This window comes from Colletotrichum acutatum (genome assembly GCF_030867785.1).
Source record: "Colletotrichum acutatum strain CBS 112980 chromosome Unknown BDZ83scaffold_90, whole genome shotgun sequence".
Classification (NCBI taxonomy): Eukaryota; Fungi; Ascomycota; class Sordariomycetes; order Glomerellales; family Glomerellaceae; genus Colletotrichum; species Colletotrichum acutatum.
In genome coordinates, this window is record NW_026849084.1 from 18,672 (window position 1) to 39,780 (window position 21,109).

The 21,109-nt window shown below is 50.3% G+C and overlaps 10 protein-coding genes across 10 annotated transcripts; 7 read left to right on the top strand and 3 right to left on the bottom strand.

Moving 5' to 3' along the window:
• Positions 1-588: 588 nt before the first annotated feature.
• On the top strand, positions 589-1,866 carry BDZ83DRAFT_558399 (glycosyl hydrolase; the record flags this gene model as incomplete). Its single annotated transcript, XM_060503537.1, has 1 exon — positions 589-1,866. A coding segment is annotated over one exon (1,278 nt), but the record flags the coding sequence as incomplete, so codon positions are not given.
• A 299-nt stretch (positions 1,867-2,165) lies between these two features.
• BDZ83DRAFT_630966 (Phospholipase/carboxylesterase) lies at positions 2,166-3,775 on the top strand. Its single transcript, XM_060508871.1, has 2 exons — positions 2,166-3,429; positions 3,488-3,775. The coding sequence occupies exon 1, from the start codon at positions 2,627-2,629 to the stop codon at positions 3,377-3,379; it is 753 nt and encodes a 250-aa protein (XP_060361796.1). The 5' UTR covers positions 2,166-2,626; the 3' UTR covers positions 3,380-3,429; positions 3,488-3,775.
• A 71-nt stretch (positions 3,776-3,846) lies between these two features.
• On the top strand, positions 3,847-5,224 carry BDZ83DRAFT_630968 (uncharacterized protein). The gene is made up of 2 exons (XM_060508872.1): positions 3,847-4,680; positions 4,741-5,224. Exons 1-2 carry the CDS (start codon positions 4,065-4,067, stop codon positions 4,842-4,844), a joined length of 720 nt encoding a protein of 239 aa, XP_060361797.1. The 5' UTR covers positions 3,847-4,064; the 3' UTR covers positions 4,845-5,224.
• Positions 5,189-7,220, top strand: BDZ83DRAFT_453903 (putative MFS monocarboxylate transporter). The gene is made up of 5 exons (XM_060503168.1): positions 5,189-5,268; positions 5,325-5,739; positions 5,807-5,910; positions 5,965-6,327; positions 6,383-7,220. Exons 2-5 carry the CDS (start codon positions 5,547-5,549, stop codon positions 7,082-7,084), a joined length of 1,362 nt encoding a protein of 453 aa, XP_060361798.1. The 5' UTR covers positions 5,189-5,268; positions 5,325-5,546; the 3' UTR covers positions 7,085-7,220.
• A 135-nt stretch (positions 7,221-7,355) lies between these two features.
• On the bottom strand, positions 7,356-9,101 carry BDZ83DRAFT_584571 (Alpha/Beta hydrolase protein; the record flags this gene model as incomplete). The annotated part of the gene is made up of 3 exons (XM_060505769.1): positions 7,356-8,652; positions 8,706-8,868; positions 8,924-9,101. The coding sequence occupies 3 exons, from the start codon at positions 9,099-9,101 to the stop codon at positions 7,356-7,358; spliced, it is 1,638 nt and encodes a 545-aa protein (XP_060361799.1).
• A 1,812-nt stretch (positions 9,102-10,913) lies between these two features.
• Positions 10,914-11,288, top strand: BDZ83DRAFT_754921 (uncharacterized protein; the record flags this gene model as incomplete). Its single annotated transcript, XM_060514548.1, has 1 exon — positions 10,914-11,288. One exon carries the CDS (start codon positions 10,914-10,916, stop codon positions 11,286-11,288), a length of 375 nt encoding a protein of 124 aa, XP_060361800.1.
• Positions 11,289-11,447: 159 nt separating this feature from the next.
• On the bottom strand, positions 11,448-13,233 carry BDZ83DRAFT_584593 (major facilitator superfamily domain-containing protein; the record flags this gene model as incomplete). The annotated part of the gene is made up of 6 exons (XM_060505775.1): positions 11,448-11,687; positions 11,747-11,782; positions 11,860-12,041; positions 12,096-12,574; positions 12,638-12,722; positions 12,777-13,233. 6 exons carry the CDS (start codon positions 13,231-13,233, stop codon positions 11,448-11,450), a joined length of 1,479 nt encoding a protein of 492 aa, XP_060361801.1.
• A 305-nt stretch (positions 13,234-13,538) lies between these two features.
• Positions 13,539-15,075, bottom strand: BDZ83DRAFT_630992 (Fructosamine kinase-domain-containing protein). The gene is made up of 5 exons (XM_060508873.1): positions 14,903-15,075; positions 14,729-14,847; positions 14,089-14,671; positions 13,836-14,019; positions 13,539-13,766 (listed from the first exon to the last, which is right to left on the bottom strand). The coding sequence occupies exons 1-5, from the start codon at positions 14,955-14,957 to the stop codon at positions 13,637-13,639; spliced, it is 1,071 nt and encodes a 356-aa protein (XP_060361802.1). The 5' UTR covers positions 14,958-15,075; the 3' UTR covers positions 13,539-13,636.
• A 316-nt stretch (positions 15,076-15,391) lies between these two features.
• Positions 15,392-15,813, top strand: BDZ83DRAFT_453942 (uncharacterized protein). Its single transcript, XM_060503169.1, has one exon. It carries the CDS (start codon positions 15,438-15,440, stop codon positions 15,717-15,719), a length of 282 nt encoding a protein of 93 aa, XP_060361804.1. The 5' UTR covers positions 15,392-15,437; the 3' UTR covers positions 15,720-15,813.
• Positions 15,392-21,003, top strand: BDZ83DRAFT_630998 (uncharacterized protein). Its single transcript, XM_060508874.1, has 8 exons — positions 15,392-15,761; positions 15,827-16,069; positions 16,139-16,378; positions 16,429-16,479; positions 16,536-16,727; positions 16,797-16,908; positions 16,960-17,094; positions 17,142-21,003. The coding sequence occupies exons 1-8, from the start codon at positions 15,720-15,722 to the stop codon at positions 20,930-20,932; spliced, it is 4,806 nt and encodes a 1,601-aa protein (XP_060361803.1). The 5' UTR covers positions 15,392-15,719; the 3' UTR covers positions 20,933-21,003.
• Positions 21,004-21,109: the final 106 nt, after the last annotated feature.

Sequence of the window (21,109 nt, forward strand, 5' to 3'; positions counted from 1 at the left end):
ACTCCGGGTCCTGCATCTTCCCGTCGTCTGCCTTTGGTGAAGTCATGTTTCTGTTTGTTTTGATGACTGAAGCGCCTGCAGAAGATTGTTCACAGGTGTCCAACAAGGATGGGCTTGACTGCCATTTGATATAAAATGCAAACAGAACCACATTCCTTAGCTAATTGCACATGCAGAGTATCCAGTGAATTACCTTATGGATTGTCCGGGGAAGCTAATGGCGGGGGGGAATCTGGGGTATCATTGATGTGTCTAGCTTGGGTGGACGTCTTGGGTGGACGTTAGTGAGGATTGGGGTAGGCCTAGGTGGACGGCGGGTGGACGTACAGTGGACATGCGAGTGGAACATCCGGGGAAACGGGGGAGTGGAAGACTCGGGAGAAGTGAGTCCGAATTGAAAATTGACTACATACAACTCGGACTTCCCGACATGATAAGTTTATTCAATGTCGAGTCTGTGTAGTGTAAGTTGTGTTGTCTTGGATTTCTAGCCCCTCGATCTAAGCCAGAAGGCCCCAGCTTCAACCACCTTAGGTATCACATCAGCGAGCTTGAGCAACATTGAACTGCGTCCTAATGAAGGTTACCAATCCCATCATCCCGGGGTTCGCTCCCGATCCAACCATAGTCGTCCACAATGGCATTTACATCCTCGTCAACTCTTCATTCCACGTTTTCCCTGGGTTGCCTATCTACACTTCTACAAACCTCGTGGATTGGGAGTTGAAAGGTCATGCCCTATGCCGAACCACGCAGCTGTCTCTATCCAACGCCTTCACCAAATTCATCCCTCTGCCTCATGGCATCCCACTCATAATCACCGGCGGTCTGTTTGCGCCAACACTCCGCCATTTCAAAAACAAGTTTTATCTTGTGTGTACATATGCCTGGGAGAAACCCGATGGAACACACGAGTTCCAGAACTTCCTGCTTAGCTGTCACGAAGATTTGATATTCTCAGAGGACGGCTGGTCAGACGCGGTACCGTTCGAGTTTCCGGGTATTGATCCTGGATTATTCTTTGATGAGACATCCGGAAGGGCATATCTTCATGGCTCTTACCGAACGGGGCCTCCATGGGCACCAGATTGCTCGATTCGCCAGTTCGAAATCGACGTTGAGACCGGCGCAGCCTTGTCAGATACGAAATTTCTCTGGAAGGGTGCCGCTGGAAAAGATGATGCTGAAGGGCCGCACATTTACTTCAAAGATGGCTGGTACTATCTGTTGACCGCCGAATCTTCGACCTTTGAGGGTCACCAAATCAACATGGCGAGGTCCAAAGATATTTGGGGATCTTACGAGGGCTGTCAGAACAACCCTTTATTGACTGCATTCGAGAAAGACGAAGCCGTTCGTTGGACTGGCCATGGTGATCTGTTCCAAGACACTAGGGGACATTGGTTCTGCGTTCACCTAGGAATACGACACGATGAGGACAATATTCAACGCCATCCACTAGGCCGCGAAACCTTTCTCACTTGGGTTGACTGGCTTGAGGATGCATGGCCCAGAATTTCTCAGACAAAGCTGAGCCTAGATCTTGACCTCGAAGATGGACCGAACGCGGGACTGCACGATGTCTTCAAGGATATCAATCAGCAAGTTGAAGATCTCTACATCCGCACTCCCATTCCTCAAAACTACTCATATTCTGCCACAAACAATACCTATTCTTTGTGCGCCCAGACCTCAACCCTAGCTAGCCCATCTGGCACATCCACGTTCGTTGGCCGCAGGCAAAGATCTCACTTAGGATCAGCTTCAACCACGGTACCTCTGTCTTCCAGAGGGTCTCAAGTTTTACCGCTGGTCGGTTTAACAGTATACAAGGATAGCTTGCGGCATGCAGTCATCCAAATCGATCCGCAAGAGCGCAAGATATCTTCCATCTTGGTGGCAATCAGAGACCAGAAGCCAGAGTCGATCAATTTAGGCTCGGCTGCTATACCCAAGTCTGCCGAGGCAATTGAGCTCCGCATTCGAACCAAACCCGACGAGTACGGATTTCTCTGGAGAGTCAGGAGCTCTGGAGAAGGAACCCAGTGGCAAAGTCTCGGAAACGTTGACCCCGTCCTGCTTTCGGGCTACGACATGACGGGCACTTTGTACGGCATCTTCGCAATTTCGAACAGCAAACAGGGCTCTACCGGAGATCAATGGGCAGAATTTGAGGATTTCGTGATTGAATAGTGTCGGTTTTCAGTGCGTTACCACCTGTTGTATAAATGCTTTCAAAGGCTATCCGGATGCTTCTTCTGGCTGCGTAAACTCTCTATGACGACAGGCCAAAACATCATGCAGTTACATCACTCGTAAATTTATAAGTCTAGCCATGTCGAAAGTTTTCTTGCTTAAATATAACCCGCACCCCTCGTGAGAATCTGAGTTTGGGAGAGACTGAACGCCTGCCAAGGGTCAGCTCGAACAGTGTAAACAGTAACCACAATTGCATTGGCCAAAACCTGTTAGGCACCAGTCGCCATTGTTGCCTGGGCTTTGGCTATCAGATGCATTAAAACCGTCAACTCTCCCGCGCCACTCAGCCACTTGCTCGCTTCTTTCACTCTACGAATATCACTCAACACCCGTGTTTCCCTTCAATCATAGCTCCATCAAGCTCGCGATGCTTTCTCCACTTATTTATCATCAACCATCAACAACCCACACCCACACCGTCGTCTTCTTGCACGGGCGGGGCGATAATGCAAAGAACTTCATGGAATCACTAAACTACTCCAGAGACTCACAAAATCGCACTCTGGCAGACGCTTTTCCATCATTCCGCTGGGTTTTCCCTCAAGCAAAAATAGGGAAGGCGGTGGCGCTCGGCGACAAGGTCTCGCAATGGTTCGACATCTGGAACGTGAACAACTTTGTCGATCACGAAGAGCATCAGGCTGAGGGGCTCAGAGAGAGCGTTGCCGCGATCCGAGAGATCCTCGCCACGGAAGCGGAGCTACTTAGAGGCAGGTGGGACCGCATCATTCTGGCTGAGATAAGTCAAGGGGCAGCAACGGGCGTCCACACTCTGCTCAACTTACGACTCCCACCGGGGCAATCCAGACTCGGAGCCTTTGTTGGCTTTTCCTGCCGCATGCCGTTCCCTGGGAGAAATCTCACCGATACTCGAGCAGTTCTCGGGCTTGGGGATGTCCCAGAAGGATTTGCGCTTCTGGAACATACTCCCATCCTACTGGAGCATTGCGTTGACGACCCGCTGGTGCTGGTTGCTAATGGCCGTATTTTGAGGGATACTCTGGGAAAATTTGGTGCACAAGTTGAATGGAAGGAGTATCAAGAAGGAGGGCATTGGTTTAATTCACCTTCAGGGACGGATGATGTTGTTCAGTTTTTGAACTCCCACCTCTCTGAATGATTCTGGGTATCCTCAATGTGAATATTGAGCCCTACGCAGCGCTGGGAAATCTGCGACACTGTTAGACTCAATTGATGGTGTTTACATGTAAGCAATAAGCCTTCTTACCAGGCATTATACAACGATGTTCAAGCTTATGAGCTGTATTAGCAGTGCAGAGGCTTCCAATACACGGCGCTCGCTGCTCACTTGATAAAATTAGAGATGATAGGACGTGGAGTCTTACTTTTACACTTAGACCCTTCAGTAACAACGCTTGAGGCGCTCCTCACTCACAGACGTCAATACGCCATACCATCATCGCCTTTCTATTCTTCAAACCTTGCTGGAGTCTCGGCAATTGTGCCGGAATTTTGCCTTAGTCAGTTGGTCCCAACAAAGTGTATCACATCGTGCCGTATATGTTCTCATTGACCGGGCGCGGGAAACTTGGTCGCGGAGGCCATACATGTCCTCACCTGCCTTGCCCTAGGGCTTCGCTTTCCGAAAACCTTGATTCTGGGGTGCTGGAGATACTCTTCATTATCATTTCCTCCCACTTACACTTGTCGGAAAGCGGACGCGTCGTTGTTCGATTCTGAGAAGCAATCCCATCTGCACGTTGCACGTAGAGTACCGCCAGTCATCAAGAATACCTATTTCACGACATTAATCAGGCCTAATCTCAACAAGGAGACGCCCTCAGATGCGATTCCTTGCCACTCTTCTGGCCGTTGCCGGCCTGGCAATCGGGACTCCTGCCAACCTCGTCGAGAGATCCGCGCCACCTCGGGTCAAGAACATCGACTTCAAAGAAATGAGATTGCGAATGCACCTGAAGCATCCGACTCACCTGATCTCTCAGTCTTTCGACTTGAACGATGTGAAGGGGATGTTGGTGTCTCGCGCTGGCACAGCAGATACAATCTACATCCGTAACATGAACACCTTTATCCCAATGACCAGCTTTCGAAACGGACCGACCTCGGACGGGGAGACCACTGCAGAAAACCACTGCTTCATGTGGGACGAGTGGGAGCTTCGGGATGTCAAGTCATACTGGAGTCCGTATACGGCAGCTTCCAAGATGCAGCATGTTGGGCTCGTCGGCGACCCCGAGACTGTGGCGATCCCTTGGGAGGAGAAAGTTTCCGTCAAGAGGAGGATCAGTCTTACTCCTGACTGGAGGCCCATTAAACATGTGCTGAGCATTGCATTGGGTATGAATACAACGGACGAATGGGCCCACGGAGGAACCTTTCAATGCACCACTGCTCCTAACAAGAGAATTCGTCTTTGGTTCCAGAAGTATGTCGGATCAGGTAAGCGTCGGAAGGACTCTTGATACCTGCTTCGTGTCCAGGAGACTGACTAGGATACAGCATATGCCTTCAAGAAGATATGCAGAAGTTGCGGTGGTGAAAGACCAGTATGTGAGCAAACGTGGACGCCACAGGGCCAGATTATCATTCCCTCTGATGGGTAAGTTGGTGTCTATCCGTCGAGATTGTTGAAGTGACTGATTTCGAACCCACCTAGCTCCGATCCGGACCTCAACTACAACATGCACTGTAGCTCTGATTAGAACGGGCAAGACATATGGAAGCGGCGAAGGCGATGCGCCCGGTTGGAGAACTATTGTTAGACCGCAAGTCAAGTCCTGGTTTTCATAGGATATATAACTTCGTCTCATCGTCAACAATGGAAGACGTCTCTAGCCAAATTTATCACCGTTACCAAGACCAAGACCTCATCCACGACAACATGGTGTCGCCCAAATGTTTAATAAGCTCCAGTCCATCTGAGTGGTCACTTTTCCGTCTTTCAGCATCTGTGTATGGCGAAGATTGTTATCAGTAGTTCCAGGTCAGTACGACCACTCCTTACTATAATACTTTCCTTTGGCTTGGGTAAGATAATGGTCCTCATCATATCTTGATTAGCATGTTTGGTGCTGACCCCGCAGCCTAGTCGCGAGTGTAGCCTTACTACTTATCTTGAGCCAATCAGCCTCCGTATGTCGGCAGATCATGACTTTTGAGTCTCAACTTCCAACGTCATATTGATTTCTTCATTCGTGACTCACACTGTCGAATGTTACTGCGGTATTCATAAGTACGCGCCCTCAGTCACCAGCATCACCATCATTCGACGGCAGCAACAACACCACCAGTACCAGTCGGCCATCATGAACCACCAACATCAAGACTTCGAGTCCGAGGCAATAAACTTGCCCGATCGTTCGTTGACGGCCAGTCACGCAGTAGAGCAGCAAGAAAGCGAGAATGAAACTGAACAACCGCAATTGCCTCCCGCAGACAGGGGACGGCAGGCATGGCTTGTCTTGCTCGGATGCAGTTTGATCCAGATTCCCGTCTGGGGTAAGTGAGCCTTCATACTCTCCTTCCTGACTGTGGATCCCAGGGATCTGACCCAAGCATTTGGTAGGCTACTCTCTCGCTTTTGGTGTTTTCCAGGAATACTACGGAAGCCATTCCGACAAGCTCGAGGGCGATACCAGCAATGTTGCAGTGATTGGGACCACCATGACGGTATATTCACGAGTCCACTCTCACATCATCACTTGGATGTGCTGACGAGGCTAGGGCATCATGTACCTCATCTCCCCTTTCACGTTCACGATCTTGAGCAGATGGCCCCGTCTACGCCGTTGGTTCGGCCCGCTTGGGCTAGTTCTAACAGCAGTCGGCTTCCTCCTATCCTCTTTCGCGACTACGGTGTGGCAGTTGATCGCGGCCCAGGGTGTTATTTGCGCCCTTGGTTGCGGATTCCTGTTTACGCCTACGACTCTTTACCTCGATGAATGGTTCATCAAGCGGAAAGGCTTGGCTTACGGAGTCATGTGGGCTGGAAAGTCAGCCGCTGGTGTCGGGCTGCCCTTCGCCATGGAGACCTGTCTGCAAAGATTTGGACCAGTGGTCACGCTTCGAGCTTGGAGCATTGCAACGGTATGGTTTGAGGATTATGATGAGCGTTTCACGTCGTCTTGTTAACGATCCACAGGTGCTCATCTCAGCGCCCCTTCTCTACTTCCTCAAACCGCGAATCCCACTCTCGCAATCCTCCGCCGTACGCCGAATCAACCTCAACTTCATCAACCTCCCCTCCTTCTGGATGCTCCAAATCGGCAACGTCCTCCAATCCCTCGGCTACTTCCTTCCCTACACCTACCTCTCGACTTACGCCGTCCAACAACTCCACGTCTCTACGACCGTAGCAACGACCCTCCTCGTTCTCATCAACGTCACCTCCATCCCCGGCGGCATCGTCATGGGCAGTCTGGGAGACCACCTCCGCGTCACCACCGTGATCCTTGTCTCGACCATCGGTTCCGCGCTGGCTGTGTTTCTGTTTTGGGGATTCTCAAGTCAGACGGCACTGTTGGCTGTCTTCAGCATCACGTACGGCTTCTTCGCCGGAGGGTTCAGTTCCACCTGGTCTGGGGTGCTGTCTGAGTTGAAGGCTGAGAGCCCGGCGGTGGATACGGGGTTCATCTTTGGGTTGTTGGCTGGTGGGAGAGGAATCGGCAACGTGATTAGTGGGCCATTGAGCGTGGCTCTATTGACTGGAGATGGGTGGATAAGGGATGGCAAGAGTTGGGGATATAGCGGGCAGTATGGCGGGATCATCTTGTTCACGGGCGTTACGGCAATGTTGGGTGGATGGGGTGCACTTGGTAGGGTGAAGTGCATTTGCGCCAGGTAAGCTCAATGCTTGGACCTGACCCCATGGTAACATCTCTCTCCCATGCTTCAATCAATGGAATGCCGCTGGACAGGGCCAAAAGAAGGAAAGTAAGGCCGTAGCCGATGGTTGGTATAAATAATTTTGCGAAAACTCCCATGCACAGAAGGAAGCAAACGTCAGGAGTGAAAGTTTGATCATGGGTAGACATTATTACTATAAATCTCTATAGTCCGATTGTGGCATAATCCTCAACCTTCCGTGGGAACTTCTCTTCACTACAACCACTTGTCTAGTGGTTTCTCTTGTAAATAGTACCATTTCCGGTAAAGTTACCCGTCTGGGTAGTGAAGTCATCAGTATTGCTAAAGTTGTCAATCTTTCCGAGCAGAATCTCAAGCATGCGGTACGCGACACCAGGAGTGTATCCGGGTAGCTCGTGTCCGGCAAGACGAGCAGTGTAGAAGGTCAATCCACGGTCAGCGGTCCACACACCCTGGATACCAGCGCCGGCGAGCGCACCACCGTTGTACTCGGGGTGGTAAGGAGCGATGAGAGGAGTGGCGGGGTACTCCGAGAGACCCTGCGCGCCGTTCCAGGTCATGTTCTGGATCGCGAAAAGCGTGCCGTTGGTGCTGAGAAGCATGTCGAGGTCACCAGAGCCGATGATGGTGTTGTTTGTGAACTCGATAACGCGCTGCAGGGCACCAGTGATGGCGGGGCCGTTGGACTGGTCGGAGCCGCGACGGGTGCCGTTTCCAAAGACGTTGACGTTGGTGCACTGCTGCCAGTTGGAGTTGAGGGGCGCGTTGAGCGCCTTCTTGACGTCGGTGCGGTTGAAGTAGATCTCGGCGCCGGGCGGGGTGTAGTCGCCGCTGTTCACGATGCCGAGCTGGGAGTACGGGTGCGGGCAGGTCTCGGTGATGTGGTAGATGTTGAAGCAGGGGTTAACCTCGATGATGGCCTCGTAGAAGGTGTCGAACATGTCGCAGGCGTAGACGTCGCTGTTGTAGGGATCGGGCAGGACAGGGAAGGGCTCCTGGGGAGGCGGGAACTGGAAGTAGGTATCGAGGTAGGAGGAGTAGTTGCACGAGTCCTGGCGGTCGCGAACTTGCTCCATGAAGGTCTCGTTCAGGTAGAAGAGGTTGTTCCAGAACTCGACGTAGGGGAGGATGACGACCTGCTGCTGGATGGTCTCGTCACCGATGATGGGGTCGTTGATCGAGATTCCGGCCAGGTTGAAGTAGTCAGTGTCGTTGGCGGAGATGAAACCGTCAGCGATGTATGGGACGTAGTATCCAGCATACGACTCTCCGGTAATGTAGGTCTTCCAGGTCTTGAGGTCAAAGGTGTCGATGAAGCTCTTGTAGAAACCGCGGAACTCGGTCGCAAGCTGGACCTCGTCGGTGATGTTGGGTACTCCCTGGGAGTAGCCAACACCGACGGGCTGCTCGACCCACAGCATGTTGGTCAAGTTGGTCCATGAGTAGGGGTTCTGAACGGGGGCAAGCGTGCCTGCTTCCCAAGTGAACGGGCCGTTCTCCGTGAGGAAACCGGAGAGGGATGAGCATCCAGGTCCACCATTGAGCCTGTCGCACGTCAGCAGGTTGCTTCAGATTCGAGTATTATTGTGTTATCTTACCAAATGACCACCTCTTCAGGGGTCTGCGCGGCTGATGAGGGGAAGAACCAGAAGAACAGCTCGCGAGTCTCGTCGGGGCTGTCGGAGATGGGGAGCAGTCCAGCGTAGGATTCGCCAATGTCGAAAGGCACTTCGGGGATGCCAGTGCCATTGACAGCGAAAGCTTGGAAAGAAGTTAGCTTGGCGACCAAGAGCTTCAATGCCCGTCAATCACTCACCCTTCGTCTTCTCCGTCAGAAATTGGGAGGCGCGTTTCTGAATCTCGGGGTGAGAGAAGGGTTGGTTGGCCGCGCGCCTCTCGACAATGGACCTCGGAAGCGTAGGCTTGGCCGGCTTCTTGAAAGCAAGCGCAGAAGAGGCGCAAAGCAGCCCGCTGAAGAGGTTGAGGAGCTTCATCTTGAGTTTGACTGGGGAGAAACTGCAAGCGGGTGAAGGACACTACTCCGACCAAAGCTGGCTCGGCCGCGGTATTTGAACATTTTGGTATATGACGGCATCACTTCACAAAGGCCCTGACGCTTACCATAGGCAGAAGGAGAAACACCAAAGTGCCCAAAAGTCCCCTGATAGAATGGGTCACTTCTCGATGATTGAACGGTGGTGGGTCCAGGCAGATGTTGATCGTTGGTTCATGGTACGTTGGTCGGTTGTTCGGCATGCGAGAAAGCGTTGCTAGCCGGTCTCCTCCAGAGGTACCTTGGACTCATCTAGGCCCTTTGGAAAGCTCATGTCGAGAAAAGTCGTGTTTAGATTACCTGAACCTTAAGGTCCTTTCGTAATGAGCTTGTACTGATAAGCCTGATTGGTCTTCGCCGAGTCTCGGTGTCATGTAAACTTCATGTTTCCTTCTTAGTGACCAACGGCGCGGAGGAACCTGGCACTTCTGGGTATTAATCGCGTTTTCGGCTCTTGAAAGCCGCATAAAAGTTGTAAGATGACGCAGCCGGGCACAAACTGTCACCTTCCTCTTAAGGTTAAGGCCGGTTCCGCAGATCGACAATGAAGCCCCAACGGCCCTCCCGGCGCGTTCGTGATTCGATCACTATGTCTTAGTGTCGTGGGAGCAGACAGGGCCCCGGATAGATCAAGCTTCGGGCGCACGATGCAGCCGAAGCTTGGGCTAGCTTGGCGAAGCTTGTCAAGCTTAGCGACACTCGGGGCGGCGTTGGGCGGGTTGTTTGCCTGGAGCCTGGAGGATCGATACAAACGCGGCAGAGCGGGAGAGAAACAAAAAGTCCGACCTCCCCGGCATATCGACAGGGATCAAAGGTTCGCGAGCTTTGGGACCTGCCTGGGAGGTACTACGGTGATATCGTATTGCAAAGTGCGGAATGTCGCGTAATCAAGACCGTGAGTGATGTGATGCTAGGGAAGAAAAGCTCGATAGATGCTTGATTATGAGGCAAATAATTCGCTCATGTGAGTTGCACGGCTTAACTACTGCCCGTTGTGTATGTTAAGGTTGATCAAAAGTTCCAGTTCATCTCATTCTTAGAAAGTTGAGTCCACCTCAATCTGCCTACAGAATTGTGCTTGGAACCCCGCGTTATCGCCCACTTCTCGCTTAGTAATCAGGTTGTCTTATTCCAAGAACCTCCAGAGTCCAAGGACATCCCTCCAGCACGTGGAGGTCAAGAACCATTGCTATTTACGCCCCGCCTCCCCCTCCAACAAAATCGTCGTTGACGGCGGGGGGAACTTGGCGCAAACACTCCATGGACTCCTCAATCGTCGGCATCACGTGGTGCTAAGCGTTGACTTACGACAACAGGACGACAGTGAAGACCAATCAAACCTAACAAGCACAAGAGAAGGATGACATCAGGCGCGTTGGCACCACAGTCCGGTCCAGTGACTAACCTGCCAGGCGTGTCTTGAGCACTGCCCGCGCGTCGCACGGCCACACCGAGCGACAATCACCCGCAATCGCATGCAGCATTTGCGGCGTGGTAGAAATGGAAAAACGGTTTCAGCCCTCTGTGCAGAAAAGAGGCGTAAATTAACCAATACGACGACCGGAAAGTTGTGGCTGAACATGCTGACGCGGCAGCCACACTGTTGGTTGCCCTCACAAGGCCCAACATCAATCCGTCTGACATCGCCAGGGTAGAAAACCATCATACTTGAACCTGACGCAAGGTCACATCAAGATACCCACCAGCCGATCGCGAAAGCATCTTCGCAAAGAGCCGCAAAGACACAACTGCAATGGGACCCTCAAAAACATCCCCCTCCGAGGCGGCACCAGCCTACGATGAACACGGCTTCCACGACGACCACCCCGTTAACACATTTCCCCCATCAGGATCAGCGTCAGCCTACGCGACGATCCCGCAGAACGACGAGCGCGACATCGAGTTTGCACACGATCACTCGACGCCAGATCCGTCGGCACCTTTCAACCCTTTCAAGCCGCACCAACACTGCGAGACGTGCGACAAGTTTACGTCGGCACGCGAGGTCAGGGCCAACGAGAGGCACTGTTGCCTCTGGGTTGCCATTGTGTTCATAACAATCAGCGTCTCGATGGCGGTGATGGGAATTGTTGCTGTTGAAGCAAAGTTCAGGCATCACAAGGATTAGGCATTGCGATATGGTTGTTTTCCCAAGTCGTCTGTCTACTAGATACGACGTTCCAGTAGTTGAGAGTTCCTTTGTCTGGGTTGGTGCGCAGCAGTCGGTGTGATCGATCTAGAAGCCAAGCCTTGGCCTCAAGCAAATTGCCGACAAGACTGCGTCTCATTAAGGTCCGCACTGCTTCCTCCAATCCGGTCCCTTCTTGCAAATGATCCAAGCCAAAGGCAACTCAGTTGCAAGAAGCAATGCATAGATAGCAAAACACCAACCCAAACCCGCAGCATCGGCGAGTGGTTGCAGTGCTGCAATTGCCGCACCCGCTCCCAAGCATCTCACTATGCTGGACGCACCCTGTGCTGTAGCAGATCTTTCGCAGTTGAGGTCGGTTAAGAGTGTTCCTGTCATCTAGGTGTTTTGGTTAGAATCTAGTTCATCCCATTTTAGATTTGCAATAAGTCTCGTACCGTGAACAGACTAGCCGTGGTGATTCCGGTGATAAACTGCATTATAATCATGACAGCCATGTGCTAGACCATATCAGCGACATGTTGTGATTTGAGATTGCGAGCAGTTTTACCGCTTTTGTCATGAGGGCGAGACCGTATCCAACTGTTCCTAACGCGCTTATAGTGACTAAAAAGTTCAAGCCCTTTAGTCTGACTTGTTCAATTTGTACTTCAGAGGGCGCAATGCCATTGTAGTCACTACTTTCTGATAGCTTGCTCGTTGCTGTTCGGTAGTTCCGATTGAGAATTCTCCCTGTTTCTTCCGTTAGCCCATACTGCGTAGTGTTGGAATAGAGGGATGTCAAACCGGTTGTGAATGATCCTATGCCTCCGGCGACCCCAGAAGGAATATATATCAATCCTGCAGTCAGGTAGTCTAGTTTGTAGATCTCCACACACTGGGCACCCAGCGATGTTTGCAGCGTCATTTTCACGGAATATGTGATTCCGTACAGGAGTATCACTACGAGTGAGCTGCGGTCTTTCAAGATCGGCAGACAGGCGAACGGGTTTGGCCAGTGTCGCCTGGAATTGTGACTTTTCAACGCTCCTCCGTTCTTTCTCTGAGGGCTTTTGTTGATCAGAGTGAAGAAGCTCCAGTAAATGCCTCTGACGCTGGCGCTGCCATTTCCCACGATGTTGCGCTGCGTCTCAGGGAAGAAAAGCAGCATGGTAAGAGCTGTTATTGAGATAACAATTGTCAGAAACCAGAATACCCATCTCCATCCAAGCTCTTGAGTTATGCCGCCTCCAATCACAGGCCCAAGACTTGGGGCAATGTCTGTGCTTGCGCACGCGTCAATACAACTGTTCATCTAGCCAGTATGTAAAGGCGAATGATGAACCTACAAGAGTAATAATACACCAACGAAACCTCCCCTGTCTTTCGGCAATGTCATGTCCGATATAACACCGTACGTAATGGCAGTCAATCCTACTCGGTATCAGAAACGGTCTGGGCACATATTAGTCAGGCACTGGTCCTCACCAGAAGCACCTGAGCTCTGGAGCATACGAAGCACCAGTAGGGCAGGAAATGAACTTTGGAGAGCAATCCCAACGTTTGCTCCAATCATCAAGACGAACATCAAGAGAAATATTGGTCTCCGGCCGCTTTGATCAGCCATATCCCCCATAAAGGCAGGTGCAATCGCGGCGATAATCAAATATGAGGTTACTGTGAGATTGATCAAGAAGACCGACACCTTAAGATCTCGAGCGATGGGAACAATGGCCGGGTAGTATATATAACTACTCATGGTAGAAAACATGGCCGAAAATGATGCGCTGAGGCTGATCCAGTGTTTCTGCCATTTGGCAAAGACCGTAAAAGGCTCTTTTTCGTTGACGTCCTCTTTCTCGGGCTCGGCGTCTTGATGGGATATAAAAAGAGGTTCCAGAGGTACGATACCATCGGTACCTTCAAGATCGTTAACCCCGTTCATTTCGTCTAGGTAGAGTTGATCAGGCTTCAGTTAACTCAGAAAACGACGTTGCAGTGCGAGCTGTTGAGGATATGAGGTAGGTAAGCAACAAGACAGTTGCTCTGTCTTGGAAACACGTCATTAGGGTCAGGGATTTGCTCTTCATGTCACGGAAAAGGTCGAACCGTCATTTCTTGGGAGGCGGGGTTGCAACCAATCACACGAAATGAGCTCGTTGCACAGCAGATGACAGACAGTTGGATGTTGACCCTCAGTCTTGTGACTGCAACCGCAACATGATAACACCACATGCAGGGATTGAATCTGGCAATCTGAAAATTAATCACATCTCTTTGGAATTTTGGCAACGCGCTTCACCAGTTCAAGTCCCTCAAACATTTATTTCTCAAATACATAACATTGACTAAACCAAACCAACTGGAACAGGTGCAGGAATATGGGGCTCAAAGTAAACCTGGGCTCTCTCAACATTTTTACTTTCTTCGCTCTCGTCTCTAACCCTATCACCTAGAAGACACATATTGCTGAGGAATCTATGGAATATTCGTAAGCACTTCGCCATTGTAGCTTGAGGCTAAGGAACAAATTCATGTTCAACGTACGCATCTCTCAGCTTCAGCTCATTGGGGTATAGGCTGGCTAGGCAGACCTGCTGGCGGATCAAGTAGATGATTATGCGGCTGTCGGCATCTTCCTCAGGTTCGGAAATTGGCACATGCTTCCAGTACTCTCGAAAGTATGCCTTTCCGAGTGGATATCTTGGGTTGCGGAATGGGGCCAGCTCGACTTCACAAATATCAGCTTCGGCAATATTACATTCGATAGCACTCCAGATCTGATTCTCTCCTAACTCACTTTCGTTATGGGCCCATAGGGCGTTTGCGTCGTATACAATGACGGTTTCATTGTCCAGCTTGAACTTGACGTTTCCAGGCCAAAGATCTGTGTGGCAGAGTGTTGGCTTGATACAGCGACCTCCCGTCTCCAAGGGGCGTAAGTATCGAGGAAGCACTGTATCCAGAAAGAAGTTCAATGTAGTCTCATCTTCAGCGGCGTAGGCGCCACGGATCACTCTTTCCCTTTCCAACAGGAATCTCATATGAGTAGTCCACCATACTTCCCAGGAAGATTCCCAGCCATTGGGTTGTGTCAAGTTGCCGAAACGGGTATTCACTGAGAATCCAAACTTTCCGGTGGGAGATTTCCCTGCACTGCGGAGATGAAGCGCACTTGGAACCGCCATATAAGTCTCTGGAGGTGGGACGTCATCGTCTATCATGTCCTCGAACTCCAGCAGGAGGAAATACGTCTTCGGCTGAGATGCGTACTCCCCGAATGCGACTGGCCGAGGGATGTATTCGGGAATGAACTTGTATACGCTGCTCTCGGAATGCCAATGTGCTCGAATCTGTTCTAAGCCTCCATCACCTCTTGCTTTCTGTGAAATCAGTCAGCGGATGTTAATTGCAAGTACTTGAATAGCTTCAGTCCATGCCTTTTCAAAAAATCGTCGGATACTTCCATCTGGAAGCTGAACATTGTACTGTGTAGTGTCGCACCAGTCGCTCAGTCCAAGAGAAGTGACCTCGACCACCTTGCCGTCCTTGGGAAATTCTCAAGGCCACTCAGTAAATGATGTGATCATTAGTGATGGATGCATCAGGCTTACCAGCAAGTAGACTCTCATCCACAGCCACTAGGACGCGATCGCTTGCCATGGCCATAAGTTCACGAGGTTCCAATTTCGCTGGTTGATTGTTTTGGAACTGTCATCGGGGGACCCGGGAGAAGTTTTTGTGCTTGCACCTTGGGACTCAGGTTACCAGCTCTCGCGATCAAAATCGAAAACATCTCACGTAACACCTCAGCTTCTGTCTGTCGTGATGATCCGCGAAGCAGGCTATGCTGCAAGTATGGGTCGATTTCGGTGTGACTGAGCCGCAAATGGAAGATCATGCAGTTTCCCCGCATCCAATTGTTTCCCCTAGCCGGCTTGGACTCTGAGAAAGGTGTCACTGCCTTCAAAGGACTGGTAATTCCTCCAGTAGGGTGGTTCGCCTGGTTAAATGTGGCACAGCTCGGTAACCAATGAGATACCCGCTGTAGTGTCTCGTGATCCTTCCAACGGCTGCAAGAGTCCGTGAACGCGACATGAGATTCATGGTATTGCTGCAGGCTGCCTCTGGATAATATCGAGCCTGAGTATGACATGCTCTGTGGGTGAGATTTGTGGCTTGAGGCCAAGAGCAGCCAACACACAGCCTGATTTTGGCCACCTAGTATCATGTTTTGCTCTCCCCAGGACATTCCGCAACCCATCGGTTGAGGACCGTCAGGTCATCCACCGACCTGCAATGTTACCCATTTCGCTTGAATCACGATTTCCTTTGGCTTTGTTCCCACCGTACCACGATCCACAATATCTGCTCTCTATTGACTACTGTCCCGTCAAGCTTTCGTACAGAAAAGATATCGTCTTGAGCTGAATGAGCTCCAGATGGATCATGTCTTCTTCCGACAAATATCAGGTGTGACCCACTGGACCTATTTCTTCGCAAGAGTTGGCGCTAATACTGGGTCGTGAATATTGTAGGAAGAAAAGCCCGAAACTTGCCCTGAGACCCGATCACCTAGCTACTCGACCGCAATAGTTCGACCACTTTTGAATAAACCGCATAGACATTCAGCGCCAACGCTATTTCGAGGTGGATGGCGACGCAGGCCTTCCTCATCTGTCACAGGCCAAGCCGTTGCGACTGGTGATAACAGTCTCAAAGGGCCCTTGGGGCTGAACATTCTTTTTGAGCCTTCGGAGACACGCGTGGACTTCATCTTTGTAAGTATGGAAAGGGAAGCCCTGTTCAGACCCAAAGTCATAGCAGAAACTGATGGGGTATTGTTCAAGGTCCATGGCTTACAAGGGGGCTCGAGGAAGACGTGGAGCTTGCGGCCCGAAGATGCCTCAACGTGCTGGCCAGAGCAATGGCTGCCATATGAACCCGGCTTCAAGCATGTCAGAGTGCATAGCTTCGGTTATGACTCTGACTGGTCTCAAATTCAGCACAGCGCGATCCGGATACGAGATTTTGCAGAGTCGCTTCTAGCAAATATAGCCCATTCTCAACTTCTTAAGAAGACGAGAGATGTAAGCAATGACCTCGATTTCGCTTTAGTTCGCCTCGCTGACTGAATCAGGTTCCAATCGTCTTTGTTGCCCACTCTATGGGTGGTCTCATCATAAAGCAGGTACGTCAAGGTACTTGGTAACTGGCTTCGGATTGCTCTAATCATATGGTACACAGACCTATCTTCTTGCAAAGCAGCAGTCAATTTATCAGGAACTTCTACCGAGATTTCATTCAATGTATTTTCTAGGAACACCTCATAGGGGCTCCAACTTTGCCGCATACTTGAAGCACTACTTGTCATTACCGATGTCCCAGGGGGCAAAGGAGTACGTCAAAGAGCTTCTGCCAGGATCGAACACAGTTCGTGTGAGTACAAATTAAAACACACAAACTCGATTGCACAAAGATATTCTCACAGCTGACCTTACTAACCAGGATATCAACGAAGACTTCCGTCACGTTTGTAAAGACCTCGCTTTGTGGTCGTTCCACGAAGCTGTTCCCACCGCTGGATTCTATATTGTCGACAAAGAATCAGCAGTGATGGGTAGGTTCTAGCACCTTCATAAGATAACTAAAACTGACATCAGTACCACAGGCTTGCAAGGCGAGCGGGTAGAGATGATCCACGCGGACCATCGTCATGTGTGCAAGTTCCACACAACCACCGACACGAACTACCGAATGCTCGTCGATCGTTTCAAGACAACAATTGAACTCGTAGATCAAGACTGTCCGTGTTGTGTTAACCCAAGCACGTCCCGTTCCTAACATGTCCAGGCGCCACGCGACAAAACACCCAGATGAAGTCGATCGCAAGGGCCCTCAATGTTCCCCAGTCGCTGCAAAACGATCTGTTAGGGGTGTCAGAGAAATGCCACAGGGGTACTTGCCAGTGGATCACACAAAACGAAAGCTTCCATCGTTGGCTCGATTTCGACATAGACCACGACGATGAGGATGTGGATCCTCTCGACACGAGTAAACTGAACCAAAAACCACCCAGGTTTCTGTGGCTCAACGGAGCTCCTGGTTCAGGGAAATCAGTTGTCTCTGGTCATGTCATTAAATACCTTCAATCATACAATCTCGACTGCAGCTACTTCTTCTTCAAGAACGACGCCAAAGCCACCATAACCCAGATGCTGCTCAGCCTTGCATACCAGATGACCGAGTGCAACTTTGAAGCTCGACAGAACTTTTTGTTCATGATACAAAATGGCGATGAAGTCAACACACAGGACCATACTGTCATCTGGAATACTCTCTTTCTTGGACGACTCTTCAAGATACAATATCCTCAACCTCACTTCTGGGTGATTGATGCCCTTGACGAATGCGGCAAGAAGTCGCTGGTCTCCCTGGTGCAGAAGTTCTCCAAGATAGAACCATCTGTACCGCTTCGGATATTCCTCACAAGCAGACCAGATTCTCCCGAAGCACCAGTCGAGCAGCTTCTAAACGAGGAACGGATCCAGCGACTTGAGCTACACACTGGACAGGAAGAATCGATGAAAGACATCGCAGCGTACATTCGATCTCGGCCAAGACTTTCACGACTCCTCGATGACAATGACTCAAGCGAGAAGATTGTGTCATCCATACTAGAGAGATCGCGCGGCATCTTTCTCTGGGCGTCTCTCATGGTCGACAGATTGGACAGTCTTTATAGTCTCGAGGACATGCAGAAAGCTTTGGATCAAGTTCCCTCCGAGATGAACGGGTTTTACGGCAAGATTTTGGAAGGTATCTCCAACTCCGCAAATGCGGATAAGGCCAATTGCATTTTACGATGGGTGGTCTGCGCACCAGTACCAATGAAAATCGACGAGTTAAAGGAAGCAATACGGCTTGACATCGGTCACACCCTCCTCGTATCAACGAGTGGGGACATATTTGCGGAGATCTGTCGTAATCTTGTCAAGACAGGGCACAACTCGGAGATCAACTTCATGCACCAAACGGTCAGAGAGTACCTCACTTCATGGGCATCGAACCTCTACATAGATCATCGGGCTGGCCACGCAGATATTGCAGCCATTTGTTTGAAGTTCCTTAATAGTCAAGCCTTTGCGCGCCATACAACAAGGCGAAAGAATCAGGGGAGTGTTCGCCAGGGTTCAAGCAGCTTCGCCGAGTATGCTAGCCTCAATTTTGCTTACCATCTCCGTCATTCACAGTCAAAATCTTCGAAATTATTCTCCGCTTTCGTTGACTTTATCAACAACAAAAGTCTCATTTGGATTGAGAAGATATCTCGGCTGGGGAAATTAGCTCCGTTCATCACTTCCATTCAAAATCTCCAGAGACATTTGGTCCGGCAACTAGAGCGAAGTCCGCCTTTTGACGACCAGATTCAGATGGTCAACACCTGGGTCGCTGATCTGACTCGGCTAGTCACAATCTTTGGACCAACGCTCATTGAATGCCCTGAATCAATATACGCATTCATACCAGCCCTCTCTCCAACCTCATCAGTCATTCACAGGACCTTTGCCGCAGCTTCTTCACAGAAAGTCGTCAGTGGTTCTCACGATTCATGGGATGAGAGGCTATCGTGTGTGTTATTTCCATCGGTCGTGAAATCTGTTGCCTCCAGGGAGCAACAGCTAGCCGTAGGCCTATCAAATGGAACAATCAGGCTTCTCAGCACATTGACTCTTGAGCATCTGACGACAATGGAGCATGGCGAAGCTGTTCGACAAGTTGCCTTCGGCAATATCACCAACCTTCTCGCCTCCCTTAGTCCACGAAAGCTGGTTTTGTGGGACGCGCGATACAAGCGCATCTGGCAAAAGCAAATCAAAAGCACTGCATTCTCCGTCTCATTCAACGCCAACGACTCCAAAGTCTTTGTAACTCTGAAAGGAAACGTCAAGCAAGCAGTTCTTACCTTTTCGACCAGTGACGGAGAGCAGCTTGATTCGCTATCCATCATTGAAGACAGATCTGATTCCGATTCCGACGATCATCACGAAAGTCTCGACAGATTTTGTCCAGAGGTTGTTCGCTTCTCCCCCGTTCTCGGCTACGCAGCTGTCACGTATCGTAGTTCCCACCTTACGCTCTTCGATCTGAACGAGGAAGATAAGCTCGAGAGATTGTTTCGCATCGAGAAGAAAGGCTCGGAAAAGTTGCGTCCACCCCAGATTCTTGATGTCGTCTTCAATCCCGCAGTAGAGTCTGGCCTCATGGCCGTCGCATATCAAGATGGGGATATCATTGTGATTTACTTTGATGAAGACCGGTGGTACCAAGTCGGCTCGGTCAGTTTGCACTCGCGAGTACTCGCCAGCTCGCCTGATGGCATGATCCTAGCGGCCGGAGATACCGAAGGAGGGGTGTCGCTCTTCAACTTCGACTCTCTGCAGTTGATACATCGACTTGAATGTCTTGAAGAGATTGTGGTCGGCATCATATTCTCCTCCAATACTCTCAGGCTCTACGATGTCAGGGGACGTTCTTGTAATGTCTGGGAACCTTCTGTCCTGGTTAGGCAGAACGCGACCGACGATACTTCCAGCGACCAAGATGATATCCCAGGCGAAAGTCATCTTCAGAGTCCTGTTACCAGACCTTTTGATGAGGCCAAGTTTGTCACCGTCTTGACACCTATGGGTGATGATAAACATGTCTTCTGTGGTAGAGAGGATGGATCCGTCTCCATTCACGATGTTAGGGACGGATCAAAGATTGTCGAGTTCAAACGTCACTCCGCAAGCATTCGTGTAGTCGAGTGGAACTCAAAAGTCAATCTCTTGGTAAGCGTTGATGCATCAACGAGATGCATTGGAATGCGCATATCTCCTCATCTCAAACACCACAATCCCTGGTATCAGCAAGATCTTGTGTTCAACTCTCGGGCGTCTTCTTCTGTTTCACAAGCAATTATTGAACCAAATGGTCTTGCTGTTTTATTCTCTACACAGAGAGGTGAAGAACTCTGGCAAAACAAGACTCCCCCGGAACCATTTTCAGCAAGTCAGCTCTCCACAGAAACCAGTCAATGGATGCAGCATCCGACTGACAAGTCCCTACTGCTTCTTTTTGAGCAAAGCACTGTTCGCCCCTTCCGTTGGGATGACCTCAGCTCGATTGCTTTTACCTCTTCTGTCTCTATGGTTCTGCCACCAGCTCTCAAGGATACGACACTGACGAACCAATGGTTTTCTCGTGTCGACTTCAGCAGCATAGTGCAGGCGTTCCATTTACAGGCAGAAAACCAGAACACATTTCTTTTACTCGCCAGTAGCAATATTCATACTGCTTCCAAGCAAGTCCCGGTCTCTTGCACCACCAGCAGTTTCCTCGGGAGCGTAAAGGCTATTGTGGGGGTCACTCGTTCTGCAGTCATATTCTTGACACGAAGCGGGTGGATTAGTTCTTTCAGTCTCAAAAGTTTTGAACAAGCAAAATTCTATACACAGCATCTCTTCATTCCCTCTTTCTGGCGTACAGGCGATCTTTTGATACGGACGGTGTCCAAAGACAGTGTGGCGATTGCATACAGGGATGAGGTCATCATCATTCGAGGCTTCTTGGACTTTGACAAGAAGGTCGAATGGCATTAGAGCTCCTACACCATTTCATAGCGAGTTCATTTCACAGGCACAAAGTTAGCATTAGGGTATTGCATATAGATGCATTGATGTTTTCTCGTAACGGCCATTTATCTCCATGTCGCGTCAGCGTGAGACAGACCCATCCATCTAAGCTACTAATGAGGAGCTTGAAGAGCAATGAGGCAA